The sequence below is a fragment of the Barbus barbus genome (assembly GCF_936440315.1).
Source record: "Barbus barbus genome assembly, chromosome: 4".
Classification (NCBI taxonomy): domain Eukaryota; kingdom Metazoa; phylum Chordata; class Actinopteri; order Cypriniformes; family Cyprinidae; genus Barbus; species Barbus barbus.
In genome coordinates this window covers 28091496-28106015 of record NC_136732.1, presented here as the reverse complement: position 1 = coordinate 28106015, position 14520 = coordinate 28091496, and the positions used below count along the sequence as shown (strand labels likewise).

The 14520-nt window shown below is 37.8% G+C and overlaps 2 protein-coding genes across 5 annotated transcripts; both read left to right on the top strand.

Annotated features, from left to right (window-relative positions):
- The first annotated feature begins 949 nt into the window (after positions 1-949).
- LOC306869004 (ras-related protein Rab-35-like) lies at positions 950-6385 on the top strand. 4 transcript variants are annotated; one of them, XM_079415527.1, is made up of 7 exons: positions 950-1297; positions 2390-3176; positions 4220-4270; positions 4480-4603; positions 4704-4828; positions 4958-5082; positions 5654-6385. In XM_079415527.1, exons 2-7 carry the CDS (start codon positions 3122-3124, stop codon positions 5801-5803), a joined length of 630 nt encoding a protein of 209 aa, XP_079271653.1. In that variant the 5' UTR covers positions 950-1297; positions 2390-3121; the 3' UTR covers positions 5804-6385. The 4 variants fall into 4 exon arrangements, with proteins under 4 accessions (XP_079271653.1, XP_079271656.1, XP_079271655.1 ...); XM_079415530.1 differs by having other exon boundaries at positions 997-1297; positions 2390-3167; positions 5654-6221; XM_079415529.1 differs by having other exon boundaries at positions 1106-1320.
- An 858-nt stretch (positions 6386-7243) lies between these two features.
- LOC306868990 (E3 ubiquitin-protein ligase RNF25-like) lies at positions 7244-12929 on the top strand. Its single transcript, XM_079415510.1, has 10 exons — positions 7244-7286; positions 8370-8441; positions 8540-8636; positions 8745-8812; positions 8913-8982; positions 9488-9559; positions 9661-9807; positions 10048-10137; positions 10441-10575; positions 11802-12929. Exons 1-10 carry the CDS (start codon positions 7270-7272, stop codon positions 12585-12587), a joined length of 1554 nt encoding a protein of 517 aa, XP_079271636.1. The 5' UTR covers positions 7244-7269; the 3' UTR covers positions 12588-12929.
- The last annotated feature ends 1591 nt before the right edge of the window (positions 12930-14520 follow it).

The window sequence follows — 14520 nt, the reverse complement described above, 5'->3', positions numbered from 1 at the left end:
AAATTGAGGATAAGTTTACGCTATTTCAGATTGAAAATATTTCAGTCTCAGAACCTATTGCTCTGTCTACAAAAGTTTTTGAACTAAGGTTTTTGTATGTGTTTTTTTTTAAGAATTCTCTTCTGCTCACCAAGCCTGCATTTATTTGATCCAAAATACAGCAAAAACAGTAAAAAAAATATATATATTTTTACTATTTAAAATAACTGTTTACTATTTGAATATATTTTAAAATGTAATTTATTCCTGTGATTTCAAAGCTGAATTTTCAGCACCATTGCTCCAGTCTTCAGTGTCACATGATCCTTCAGAAATCATTCTAATATACTTATTTGCTGCTCAAAAACATGTATTGTTATTATTATGTTGAAAACAGCTGAGTAGATTTTTTTCAGGTTCCTTTGTTGAATAGAAAGTTAAGAACAGCATTTGTGAAATAGCAATCTTTTGTAACATTATACATGTCTTTATCATCACTTTTGATCAATTTAAAGCATCCTTTCTAAATAAAAGTATTAATTTCTATCATTTACCCCCTCCCCCCCAATATATACTGACTCCAAGCTTTTGAATGATATAGTGTATAATGTTACAAATGCTTTTTATTTCAGATAAATGCTGATCTTTCTATTCATCAAAGAATCCTGAAAAAAATGTGCTCGACTGTTTTAAATATTGATAATAATAATAAATGATTCTTGAACAGCAAATCGTCGTCATAGAATGATTTCTGAAGGAACATGTGACACTGAAGACTGGAGTAATGATGCTTTGATCACAGAAATAAATATGTTAAAATATATTCAAATAGAATGCAGTTATTTTAAATAGCAAAAACAATTAACAATATTGCTGTATTTTGGATCAAATAAATGCAGGCTTGGTGAGCAGAGGAGAATTCTTAAAAAAACAAAACTTTAAATCCGCAGTTCAAAAACTTTTGACTGGTAGCGTATACAGCATGTTTATACGCGAATCAAGCTTACCAGCTCCAGTGTGTGGCTGAATGTCCTCAGTTGGTGTGTTGCGACAGAATAGCGAGGGCAATCGCAGCAGCAACAGGAGTGGCATGAGGAGGAGGAGGAGGAGACAGAGAAACTCAGGCACATGATGATGAGGAGGAGGAGGAGAGTGACTCAACATTCAGGTGCGGCGGCCTCGGAGGGGCGGATATGATCTCTGCGGCCGCTGGGACACTGTCCGAGCTTCCCCCTGCCTGCAGGACCGACCCGACACTGACCGACCACCCTTCAGCAACTTGTGCCAAGTCTTCCGTAATTTCCCCAGCGTGCTCGGGGTATGTGATTTAAAGTGTTTTCGGTGAGCTCTTCTTTAGATCCGAGTTTGATCTTATTATCTTTAGAGCATCTGCGGCTAGTTAAGTAGCTAGCCTAGCTGCGTTTCAAAACAACTGAGGAACAAATTATATTCGAGGAGTTGTCGAGTTGAGTAATGGACACCACACACAAGTTTGATCAGGCGGTTAAAAGAAACGGAACTTAAGAAGCAGAGCAAGGCGAGAGTTCAACTTCAGGTCTGGTAGGATCGCATGTTTTTACAGGTTTTTCGTTAAATCGCAACATATGTCTGATTTTGAGTTTCTATGGATACTGCGCGTGACCGTTTGATTCTCATATTATAGTAAAGGCGCGAGGTGGCTTATCTCAGAAGGACAGTTTATGATAACCTTACACTATAAAGTGGATCTGCCTCTACAAAATGATTATCCCTTAATGTTATTTTCCCTCGAATTGACTGTTAATCCGGTTGTACTACACAGCTAGAGGGCCAAATAGTTTCACTTTTAATTTGGGCATGTTTTAGTTTTGTTGGCACCGAAAATGATTTTCTCTTCTCGCCTGGTAAGCGGACCTCAGCCTAGGTCTGTCAGTTTCCCTTCTCTTCCACTTTTTTTTGTGTGTGTTAAAATGATCACGTGTGGCTGGACGTTGTTCGTGTTTAACCTGCTGCCTGGTTTTAGACCAGAATTGTGTTTTAATGAGAAGCCTGTGCCCTCCTCGCAACGGCCGCTCAGGAAAAACACATCCCTTCCTGTTTTCATGGAACATTTTTGGCAGTTTACTAAATCTCTGGCTTTGTCTTGACTCAGCAGTCAGTTACTAGTATGTGGGCTTTTAATGGTTCTGTCCACTGTTTTGGTTTCAATTGTAAGGGGCGAGATATGTCTGTGGGCATATATCCTGATCTCTGGACCTAAACTCGAGCGTAAAGCTGGTGCATGCGGTTTCGAACTGTGTCAGAAAGGGTGTCAGAGAGGGAGAAGCTAAATTTAGTTCCACAGCTGCTGTTCTGGGTAATGGGCGAGTAACGTTATGCCTAAATTCGAACAAGATGCGTAATACCTGTCTTTTACTTTTTTGTTTTTCAGGATTAGGGCCTAAAGGGGACCGACAGGGACTTTTCTCACTTCCGGCTTGAACCTGCATTCCTAGTCTTTTGGAGTAGCAGTGATCTTTCAAAGTGTGGGAAGCTACCAGTCCCTGCATACATCGGTTAAACAGGCGAAATGGGATTGTTGTGACTGAGATGCCATCTGTATATCTAGGAAATCAAGATTTGGAGACGAAACACCTTGGATCTCAAACAAACTGCCCTGTTTTCCGGATGATTTGGTTCCTGGTGCACTCATAGCTCTGCATTATGAGCACCATCAGCAATTAAAGAACCGCTTACTTTGCAATCTGAGTCATTTGATACTTAACCACAACAATGTGGTAATGTGTTTGCACTTGAGGGCGAGGCGGCAAAGAGTAAATTTCACGTAGATTTGAACTGTGGCTCCCTTATAGGAGCTAAACCAATGGAAATATAACTGGAAATTGAAAGAGTGTTTTAAGATGAACTAAAAAATATTGCACTGAGAGTGCAAACGTGTTACAGACAATGCAAAATCACTGATTCATGAATTGGAATGAACTGAAATCACACGGATGCATCATTTTGCGCATGAGTTTTGAGGAAAACTGGAAAGACGATCGCATGATGCTCGCAGTATTTCACCCGAAACCCTCCGCACTAAACAGCCTGGTACTTTAAGACAGGAAACGTGACAGAGGAGTTGAAAACTGTTGTTTCATGAGGACACATTTTGAACACAAAAATGGCGGGAAAAGACTACCATCATCTCTTCAAGTTGCTCATCATTGGTGACTCCAGTTAGTATTTTTCTGCTTTTCATACATGTACTAACAAATTGTCTTTTTACCAACTCAGCTGTGTAGTCTTTTTTTTTTTTTTTTTTCAAACCCAGTAAGGCACAGTCCCCATAAGAGAATTATTAATATATGGCATAAAATAAATGATTATTTCTCTAGCACCCTGTCCACTAAGAATCCTCATTGTTGTGCAGTTTCACAAGTTAACCGCAATCTGGAAAGCTGAAATGAAACTTTTGTGTGTAAGTGTATCATGTCAGTCCTCATCCATTCAGTGAATTGAGTCACTTGATCAGTTCACTAGTATGAATGTGGGAGGGATGCGTACCGTTATGAATGTTGGGTCAACGTTTTGGTCTATGAAACTGCTTTGTCCTAAATTGATTGGAGAATTCTGTCGTTTCACTGGAAGATCCAGTTATGACATTTTGATTAAACATTACCTGGTCAAAAACAGTAAAAAAAAGAAAACATGTTCTTGGATAAATTGTTCGTACTAAGATCAGTAACATGAACCTTTTTTTTGTAAGCAAATATCAGTGGTGCTATCTCACAGTTCATCATGTTTGTAATATAACTGTGGTATTAACCACAGCTGCCTCATTCAGTCCATCGTAGCCACTTACACACTAACTGTTCAGCTAGTGGCGTGTCTCTATAAAGACTGTAGGCTTTGGTTAGGATTCTGGTTGGTTTTGAACCTTAGACCTCGGAGTATTGTGGCTTTTTTTTTTTTGACAAAAAGATATGTTAAGATTACGTTGCATGGTAGGCTATAGATGAACTATATTATATATTTGTTAGAGCTATTACACTGTGTTGTTGCACTTGTTTTTATTTATTGTAGGGATGTTTTTAAACTATTTACAGTTCACATTTTCATTTTTATATATTCATGTTTAACTGTTCATTTAATTATATCCAATAAATATTAGTCATGTTTTATAAAATAATTGCTTTTCAGAATTTCTATCATATTTAATTAAATACATGTACTAAGGTATTACAGCTGAACATTTAACATGTTGCTCTGACTCTTGCAGATGTAGGCAAAAGCAGTTTACTCCTACGGTTCGCAGACAACTCGTTCTCTGGTGAGTCTGCTTGGCACAAAGTGCGTGTCTGTGTAAGAGAAAGACAGAAAATGAGGCAAATGGTCTGTAAATATATGATGTAATTCACTGTTCTCACGTTCAAGACAGAGCAAAGCAAGACAAAGTGAGAGTGTATGTTTGCTTGAAAGCGTTAAAGAAGTTCAAGTGTTAAGACTGGATGTAAAAACATGCTTTTGCACTCTTCACAGGCAGTTACATAACTACAATTGGAGTTGACTTCAAGATCCGCACAGTAGAGATTGATGGAGAAAGAGTTAAACTTCAGATCTGGGACACTGCAGGGCAGGAAAGGTTCAGAACCATCACCTCGACGTAAGCCTCGCTCCAGTCTAACTGCTTATTAAAGATGTTGTTTGACCATCCCGGTGATCTCTGTCAGTCTTCCCCTCACGTGTTTGCTGTACTTCTCTAGGTATTACAGAAACACTCATGGTGTCATCATTGTTTACGATGTCACAAATCCTGAATCGTTTGTCAACGTGAAAAGATGGTTAAACGAGATATCACAGAACTGTGACAATGTCTGCAAAATTTTAGGTTAGTTTTTTTTTTTTTTTTTTTTTTGAGTTGCAATGTGATGAAAAGAGGTGTTTTGGTTGTATATTCTCAATTTGTTGTAGTATCAAAGGCAAACATTTAATATTCCTCCACTATGATCCCTAACAGTTGGAAACAAGAATGATGATCCTTCTAAAAAGCTTGTGGACACTCAAGATTCTCTGCGCTTTGGACAGTCAGTTGGTGTGAGGTTATTTGAGACGAGTGCTAAAGAGAATATCAATGTAGAAGAGGTGAGTTTTGTTTTTTGTTTTTGCTGTAATATGTATTGTTAAATTAAAGTCACTCATTCTAAAATATCAGTATTTAAGATCATTTAAGCCTAAATTAATTAGAAAAATCCTCATTATTTATGTTTCTTCTTTTAAGCCTAAATTCATTTAAAAGTCCTCCGTATTTAAGCTCAGTACTTAACCAAAATATTTTTTTTGTTGTTGGCTTGAATGGAATAATAGACACTCCCCCGGTTTCACAGACAAGTCTTAAGCCTAGTCCTAGACTAAAATGTAAATCTGAGCTGTTTTAAGTGAAAGAAACTTGCACTGACTGATCTTAAAACATGTCGGTGCCTTTTTTTTTTGTCTTGAGATGAACACCAGTAATGTTTTTTTCATAAGGCATGTTTATAACAATTACTTAAATGGCCTAATTGAACTATAGCTTAATCCTGGTTTAGGCTAAGTGCTGTCTATAAAACCGGGCCTATGTGTCTTTTAATTTATTCAACTTTGTCTTTCTGTCCACTCTGATGTGTTAAAAGTAATATGTAAAATTTTTATGGCTTGTATTCTGTTCTGTTTGCAGATGTTCATGGCTTTCACCCACATGGTTCTTCGGGCCAAGAAACAGAGCCAGAGTCGAGCAGAAAGAGAGAGGGAGAGAGAAAAGGACACTGTCCATATAAATTCCCACAGGGACAGAGAAAGGAGGAAGAAAGGGAAGAAATGCTGTTAGAGCAGAGGTGCAAGAAGAGACGGAAAGAGGGACAAATCGAACACCTTTGCAACTCTGATCCTTTGGGTCACGTTTTGAGCTCAGAAATGTGACTTTTTTTATGTTAACACTGCGCTTAGATAAAACCAAGAGGAATAAAAAAATAACTTGCTATTATGTGCCGAACATCAGCGTTCGTTTACACAGATGTTTATCGATGTAATGTTTGTTTTTTTACAAAAGGGGAATTGACTGGCATGGATTTACACTGGCATCAAAAGCCTGGTCCAGGAAAGACACTATATACAAACTGTCTTATGTGTTCCACTGTGATTAGTGAGAGATGTTTCTTGTTGGATTAAAATTGACTTGATATGTCATTAATGTATGCAAATAATAAATTAGCAATAAAATATGATTTTAAAAATCACAAACCCCACAGCATTGTTCATTTCTAATGTCTTGCAGCTGTGAAAGAGGCATGTCTGTAAGTGACTGCTGCTGGATTGACTAAATGCTCGCTGTCCTTTGCAGTATAAAATGCACGTTTTTCAGCCAGAATTGTTCCTGAGTTTAACCTACTAAATAAATGGTGGTAGAACCATTTGTTTTGATTATTTAATTTGACCTCTGAGTCATATGTTTATGACTCATGAATCGATGAAATTCATATCTGTTTGTCAGTCAGCTCTGTCTGTTTGTCTTTTTTTTTATATTAATGCACCAAATAAGTTTTATATGAAATTACACTGAATATACATGAAGGGATCATTTAAAAAAAAAAAAACACAATAAATACCAGGTAGTGTACATGCAAAAAACAAGAAGAGAAAACAAAACAAAAATGTAACAGCAATACAATACTTCCTAAAGACAGATTCAAGAACCAAAGTGTATAGTGAGTACATTACTCTGCAAAGAATTTCTCCATAAAATGTAACATCATTCTTTTTGTTATTGACTAATATTAAAGATTTGTTTTCATTGGAAATTACATTTCCATTAAAAATACATCACAATTAGATATGCGTTTTGCAAATTGTTTGTGGATGTGATATTTACCATGCAAAATATAGAAATTCACAGCATATTCAAACCTTTTGCTTTGGTGTAAGAACATCTGTTAGAGACAGCATATAATTAACATTTTTAGGGCAAAACAGAACATCCGATCACATTTTTAAATACAAATTACAGCTACAAAATAAATGAGCCAATTCTTCCTCATGTATAGCACAAAAAGTGCAGTTGTTGTCAATGTTCATGAATTTCGATAAAAATACATTACATGGGTGAAGTATTTTAAAGTGTAGCCTACACCTTTAACTTTGTTCAAAGTAAAAAAATTGTATGGATTTAACCAAGCCTCTTTTCAATTCAAATCAGAGATCTGTGCATTCCAAAAAAATAAAAAATAAAATGTTTGGATCGAAAAATGAATCTGTGTCAGCTGACCTATGTGGAGGTAGGGTGACGTCACCGCGAACATGGCTGCCGAGAGCGAGTGAGTACTGGGTCTTTATTATGAATTCCCATATAAATCAGTAACTTAGTTGTTTGATATATGAACAGAAAATGTCTCTTAAATTATTTGAATTACAGACCACAATTGGCTACGATATAGGAGAGCTGTCATAGGTGACTAAATAGTGCATACCGTTTTAAAAAACCTAATACTACATACTAATAAAAGTATGTAAGTTAGTCAAATAATTTGGTCCGAGGTTAACATAAAGAATGCATAGTTAGTTGATCAGACTCAACCGATTGGCGTTAGATTGTCAATATCTAAGTAAACAAATGTCCAAGTGTGTTACTGTCTTTGGCCCTTTGGTCATCAGGGTAGGGTTGCACCGGCCAAGAACGTTAAGTCCACACTAGAAGCTTAGTAACTACTAGCTAGTTTGTAACTAAATCTATACATTATTTGGTTGCACCAGTTGTTCGTAAAGTAATGCGTAGTCGTTTACCCTAAATCTTCATTAAATGCTATGAATTTGAATTAATCCTTAATTCAAACTTCTTCTGCCTCACGTATACTAACGGTAAAAACAAGTTTCCATTAAAACCAATCACATTAGTCTATATGTAAGCTATTTTATATGTAAATAACATTCAGAAACTGTACATAAGAAAATGTGTTTATTATTTCATCTGACATGCGCAACACGGACCGACGCGCTAATAAAAACAAAGCACGTTTATTCACATATTGTTCTCTCTATTAATATGTGCGTGAGTGTAAATGTCAGCAGCATCATATATGCCTAAAGCATTGAAGGTTGTCGGGTAAAAGACGAGTATATTGATGCAGTTCAGTCTGCTATTTTATTCCAACCGTTACTCCTGACCAGACGCTAAATATTTAGTTTATACGTAGAGTTACACTTCAACTAGTGTAATGGTGCAACGAACAAATATTTAGTAGTGCGTAAGTTGTAACTTAGTGCCCATTTACGTCAAAATTAGGCTAAATTGTAACTTACGTACAGCTGGTGCAACAGGCCCCCTTGGTGTGTCATACTCAGTGTTGTTACATTAAGATAATTCTACACGAAATTCAGCTCACATCTGTTTGACACCACAGTGTCCTGTCTGAAATTGAAGTGCTGCAGTCCATCTACTTGGATGAGCTCAGTGTAAATCAGAGAGATGAGGGGTAAATATTTGCTCTTTTAGTTTTTCGTAAATTGCTTGATAATAATTCAGTATCATTAAACTGTATAAAAATAAATATGTCAAATCTGTCTGAATTAGAGGGTGGACGGTCAGTCTGGTGCTCTATCCCTCCACTGCGGAGGACTGTCTTTCTCAGTTTGTCCGTCTTACATTGACGATGGATCTGGACTCTCAGGTTTGTTGGACAAATTGCTATAATATTTGACTATGCTAATGGTACTTCTTTACTGGCAACTTTGTGTCCCTGTTGGTCTTCTGAGAGTATTTTTTTATTCACTTCCAGTACCCATATTCATCCCCTTGCATCTCTATTCACAATCCACGTGGACTCTCGGATGATAAGCTGCTCAGGTGTTTGATTATTATTAGAAACTGCTATTTTAAAACTTTAAAATGCCCTGTATAGTTGTATACTTTTTTTCATTGTTTTCACGTGCTCTTTTTCTGTCAGTTTACAGAGGAGTTTGCAGTTGGAGGCAGAGTCATGTATCGGGACACCTGTACTGTATCAGCTCATAGAGGTTTGGATTCCTTATTTAGTCCAAAAATACACTACTGTTCAGATGTTGATTGAAATGTATGATTTTATTCAGTAAGGATGCATTAAATTGATCAAAAGTGGCAGTCAAGACATTTATAATGTTACAAAATTCTATCTCAAATAAATGGTGTTCTTTTGAACTTTCTATTCATCAATTATTATTAAGTAGCATAACAAACGTTGAAAAAAGTAAGAAATGTTTCTTGAGCAGAAAATAAGCATATTATAAGTAAAGGCTGATTAAAATTTTACTTTGCCATCACAGGAATAAATTACATTTTAAAATACATTACATTAGAAAACTGTTGTTTTAACTGTTAAATATATAACTGTTGTTATTACTGATTTACTGCCATTTATATCAAATGAATGCAGCCTTGGTGAGCATTAGACACTTCATTCAAAAGCATCTTAAAACGGTAGTGTATGTGCCTACTAACATGTGTTTGTCTCAAACCATTTCTCTGTCTATATCATCTTTACAGAGAGCCAAAGAGATCCTGACTGAGAGCAATATTCCCCATGGAAACTGTGTCATCTGTCTGTATGGCTTTAAGGTTTGGTGTTTTCATTGTAACATGCACTTAGTGTGGTTTGTGACCTGTTTGTAAAAAGTGTAAATATTCTTGTGCTTGTTCCTCCTCTTTCAAAACCATAGGAAGAGGAAGTGTTCACTAAGACCAGCTGCTATCACTATTTTCATTCTCACTGTCTTGGCCGCTACATCACTCACTCTGAGATGGAGCTGAAAGACCGTGAGAGGGAGCTGGAGGAGGATAAAACCAGAGACAGGACGGAAGAAGAGGTGCGGCTTGTTTTTGTACACTTTCATATGTTTTCCTTACTTCAAGCAAAATACTACTCATTTGGTATTAAATAAATTCCAGTCAACAGTTTTGTGTATTACATTATTATTATAGCAATATCATTTACTTCAGTGTTACTGAATGCTTAACTAATTGCAGTCCATAAACAGGCAGTGAGGTGAGGTTGAATAAAAGGAAGGGTTTTTTGATATAGTATGTGTTTTTCGTTTCATTAACAGGAGTTAGCTGTTGTTTGCCCTGTGTGTCGAGAGCCTCTCACCTATGATTTGGATGCCCTCCTTTCCTCTCCTGCTCCAGTTTTCACACAGGTAAGACACTCGGACACACTGTATAATTCTCTGTGAATACGGTGTTAGCGGTTGGGTCAAGCTAAACCGGCCTGACGTTTATCATTGTTAGAAATGTCAAGTGGACAATGTCACCCTTGTGTTCTGTGCCAAGCAGTAGATTTTTTTTTAAACAGTGCGTCATTGTCCCGTGTGCAGTCTCTCTTGTTTGCTGACTATGCCAGGATGTCTAGTTGGAAAGCTCAGCACCCTCATGTACGCTCACTGGTCACATGCTGTGGACACACATGAACATTGTGTTTATTATTCCTTCACACACACCAGGATGATGCAGTCATCGGTGGGGAATTTAAAAAGAAATGGGCAGCACTCCAGAGGGTTCTGGAACGGCAGAAGGAAAAGGGTGGAGTTATTGACCCCGAAGCAGAGTCCAATAGATTCCTAATTCACACTAATGAGGTAAATCCTAGATGTAACATATATTACTTTTTATAATAATTTAGTAATTAAAGGGGTCATGAACTGCCTTTGTTTTTTATTTTATACTGTTCACTGAGGTCCACACGATTTTTACATCAAAAAACATTTTAGAATAATAGGCTTTTTTCTGTCCTATTTTGACTCCCTCATCAGAACGCTCTGTTTGAACAGGTGTGGCGTGTTGTAGATTCGGAAGTAAATACCCTCTGCTGTGATTGGCTAATAGTTGTGTATGTTTGACAGCATACATTCATCATAGATGGATGCTTTTTTAGGTTAAAAATACATAAATACTCGGTACATATTACTCAGACAAAGCATTTGTGATTACATAATGAAAACAGTTCCTCACACTTGGGTAGTACAACATCAGATCCAATAAAACATAGTCGGTGCAGCATCGTCTTTTAGTTTCAATCTTTCTGAAAATTCTGGTCTGGTGTGTCATTAAAAATAAAGTTCATCATGTAAAGTTTATCGTTTTGTTTCTGCGTAGACCTGCATTTGCTGCTCTTGTCATTTACCAACTATGTGCAAATCAGTGGGCGGGGCTAAACAAGCAATGATGTAGAATTAGGCGTTGATGATGCAGTGTTTAGCCACACTATTACATCATAGAGTGCAGTGTTGCCAACTGCTTTCAATATCATAATGACAAATTCACTGATCTATATAAAGATGAATATAGATTAGTGGGCAAGATGAGAACTTAGATAAGGTTTGTCCAAGAAGTTACTATATTTGTCCCTAAACTTTTGAAAAAAAGTGTCAAAATGGGTGGGGTTGTCGCTAAATCTAGCTATAAAATGTGTTTTCGTACTTTGTTTGGCGCTGAGCCAGAGACATGCTCAGTGCTTTTCATAGCCCATCACAATAATTCAGTGTTTTAAACCACATAAAATTTATTTTAGGTTTCAGACATTTAAATGAATGTGTCCCCCACCCGTTAGCCCACCGAGAATTCTGCAAGCCACCGCAGGTCGTGCATCCTGGCGCCGGAACTGCTTTAATAGCACAGTGACCTCTTATATGTCAAAAGATCAAGGGAATTTTGCTTTTTCAGTTCATGACCCTTTTAATATTGATTCACCCAGAACAGGAGGGATGATCGTATTTAGCTGCAGTGTCTACATGGCCGAGTTCTCAATGTCAAAATGGGAAAAATTAAATAAATAAATGAATGTGGGATGTGTGTTTTTCCTCAGGCTCCAGTTAATGTTTCTGACACTCCTGGAAAGGATGCCTCCGGTGCTGAATCTTCTCAGTCACTACCTTCCTCGTCCCAAGATTTCACCTATGCAACCCAAGTCTCTCAAAGTCATCACACTATGGGCGAATCACAGCGCCCGTGCACTCATGAGAGAAGGCAGCAAGATGACTTCAAGAGAGGTCGTAGAGGAAGAGGAGGCGGAAGAGGGGGATCAGCACGTTACACGATGCCTATACCTGGGATAGAACGATTGGGCAGGCTCATGCATTCTTCTGATAAGATTAATCATGTCAACTCAGGCCCACCAAACACCACACCACAGGGAGAAAGTACAGCACAAGGACAGAAATGTGAACTCAGTGATAATATAACACAGCTCAGGCAGCCTTTGACCAATGAAGAAGAAAAAACAGTTTCTCAAGAGAAGGTTACGTCAGAATCCAACTGTGGACAAGATGTGAGCCAACAAAAAGTGTGTATTTCAAAAGATGTGACTCAGACAATCTTACAGGAAGGACACCCAGAAAGGGAACATGTGGGTAGAGGATGGAAGCGTGGCGGTCGTAGCTCCGGACGACATCATGGACACTGGCAGGAGAGGAACTTCAAGGGACCCAGTCACTGGGATGCTTCAGGAAGTGTTGGCCACCGTGGAGGAGGACACAGAGCCAGAGAGGGAGTGGCTGGGCATCATCACAGAGGGGGTGGGGCTCATAGAGGTGGTGGGAGGGGTTTGCATCAGAGAGTGGAAAAAGAATTTAGGAAAGAGGGAGTGCTCTGACAATGGGAGAGGGGAGGTACAGGCAGAGGAACAAGCGTACCTCCCAGTTTCCCCAGCTGTATCATCATTATGTCAGTGTCTATAATTAAATTCTCCACAAGCAGTAAACTGACCCATGTTTTTCCTTCCTCTCTTGGGTCATCATTGTTGTTAGTGAAAATGAAGGAGTAGACATTGCAATTAGGAAGGAGTCTAACCACTGCGGAAGTTCAATGATGTTTAACTTTTTCCATAGCAATTGTGATAATATCACCAATCCATAAATCAGAACTTTGTAGGAGTCTGTTCTTTCTGTTGCAGGTTAAATAAGATAAAACCGCTAAATAAAAAGGTTAAATGTATAAATATTTAATTTACAGGTGCATCTGAAAAAAAAGTTCATTTTTTCTTGTAACATTTTTTCAAAAAGTGAAAATTTGATATATTTTAGATTCATTACATGTAAAGTAAAACATTTCAAAAGTTTTTTGGTTTTAATTTTGATGATTAGAGCTTACAGCTCATGAAAGTCAAAAATCAGTATCTCAAAATATTACAATATTTATATTTGAGTTTCAATTAATGACCATCCATACAGTATAAATTCCGGCCATCTCTTGCTTTTTGAAATCACAATAACGGGGAAGACTGCTGACTTGGCAATGGTCCAAAAGGCAATCATTGACACCCTCCACAAAGAGGGTAAGTCACAGAGGGTCATTACTGAAAGGTGTGGCTGTTTACAGAGTGCTGTATCAAAGCATATTAAATGCAAAGTTGACTGGAAGGAAGAATTTGGGTAGGAAAAGGTGCACAAGCAACAGGGATGACCGCAAGATTGAGAATACTGTCAAGCAAAGCTGATTCAAACACTTGTAAGAGCTTCACAAGGAGTGGACTGAAGCTGGAGTCAGTTCATCAAGAGTCACCACCTCAGACGTCTTCAGGAAAAGGGCTACCAAGCCACTTCTGAAACAGAGACAACGTCAGAAGAGTCTTACCTGGGCTACGGAGAAAAAGAACTGGACTGTTGCTCAGTGGTCCAAAGTCCTCTTTTCAGATAAAAGTAAATTTTGCATTTAATTTGGAAATCAAGGTCTGGAGTCTGGAAGAAGACTGGAGAGGCACAGAATCAAAGCTGCTTGAAGTCCAGTGTGAAGTTTCTGAAGTCAGAGATGATTTGGGGTGTGGTGACGTCTGCTGGTGTTGGTCCATTGTGTTTTATCAAGTCCAAAGTCAATGCAGCCGTCCACCAGTAGATTTTAGAGCACTTTATGCTTCTATCAGCTGACAAGCTTTATGGAGATGCTGATTTCCTTTTCCAGCAGGACTTTAGCACCTGCCAAAACCACTTCCAAGTGTTTTGCTGACCATGATATTACCGTGCTTGATTGGCCAGCCAACATCCCTGACCTGAACCCCATATGGAATCTATGGGATATTTTCAAGAGAAAGATGAGAAACAGTCGATCCAACAATCCAGACGAGCTGAAGGCTCAATAGTGCCTCAGCAGAGCCACAGGCTGATCGCTTCCATGCCACACCTCACTGATGCTGGAATTTGTGCTAAAGGAGCCCCGACCAAGTATTGAGTGCATAAATGAACATACTTTAAAGAACTTGAACTTTTCTGTTTCGCAAATCCTTTTTTTGATTGATCTTAGGAAATATTCTAATATTTTGAGATACGGTTTAGATAGCTGTAAGCTCTAAACAAAAAAACTTTTGAAGTGATTTACTTTACATGTAATGAATCTAAAATATATGAAATTTTCACTTTTTGAAATAAGTTACAGGAAAAAATGAACTTTTTCACGATATGCTGTGTGTGCGTGTGCTACATTTGAAGTGGATCAAAAAAGTTAATCAAAGTTGTCCTAAGACAAGAAAGCATTTTGGTTTTAAGAAAACGTTTGATCCACTTCAAATGTTGACTAGTGTGTATATATATATA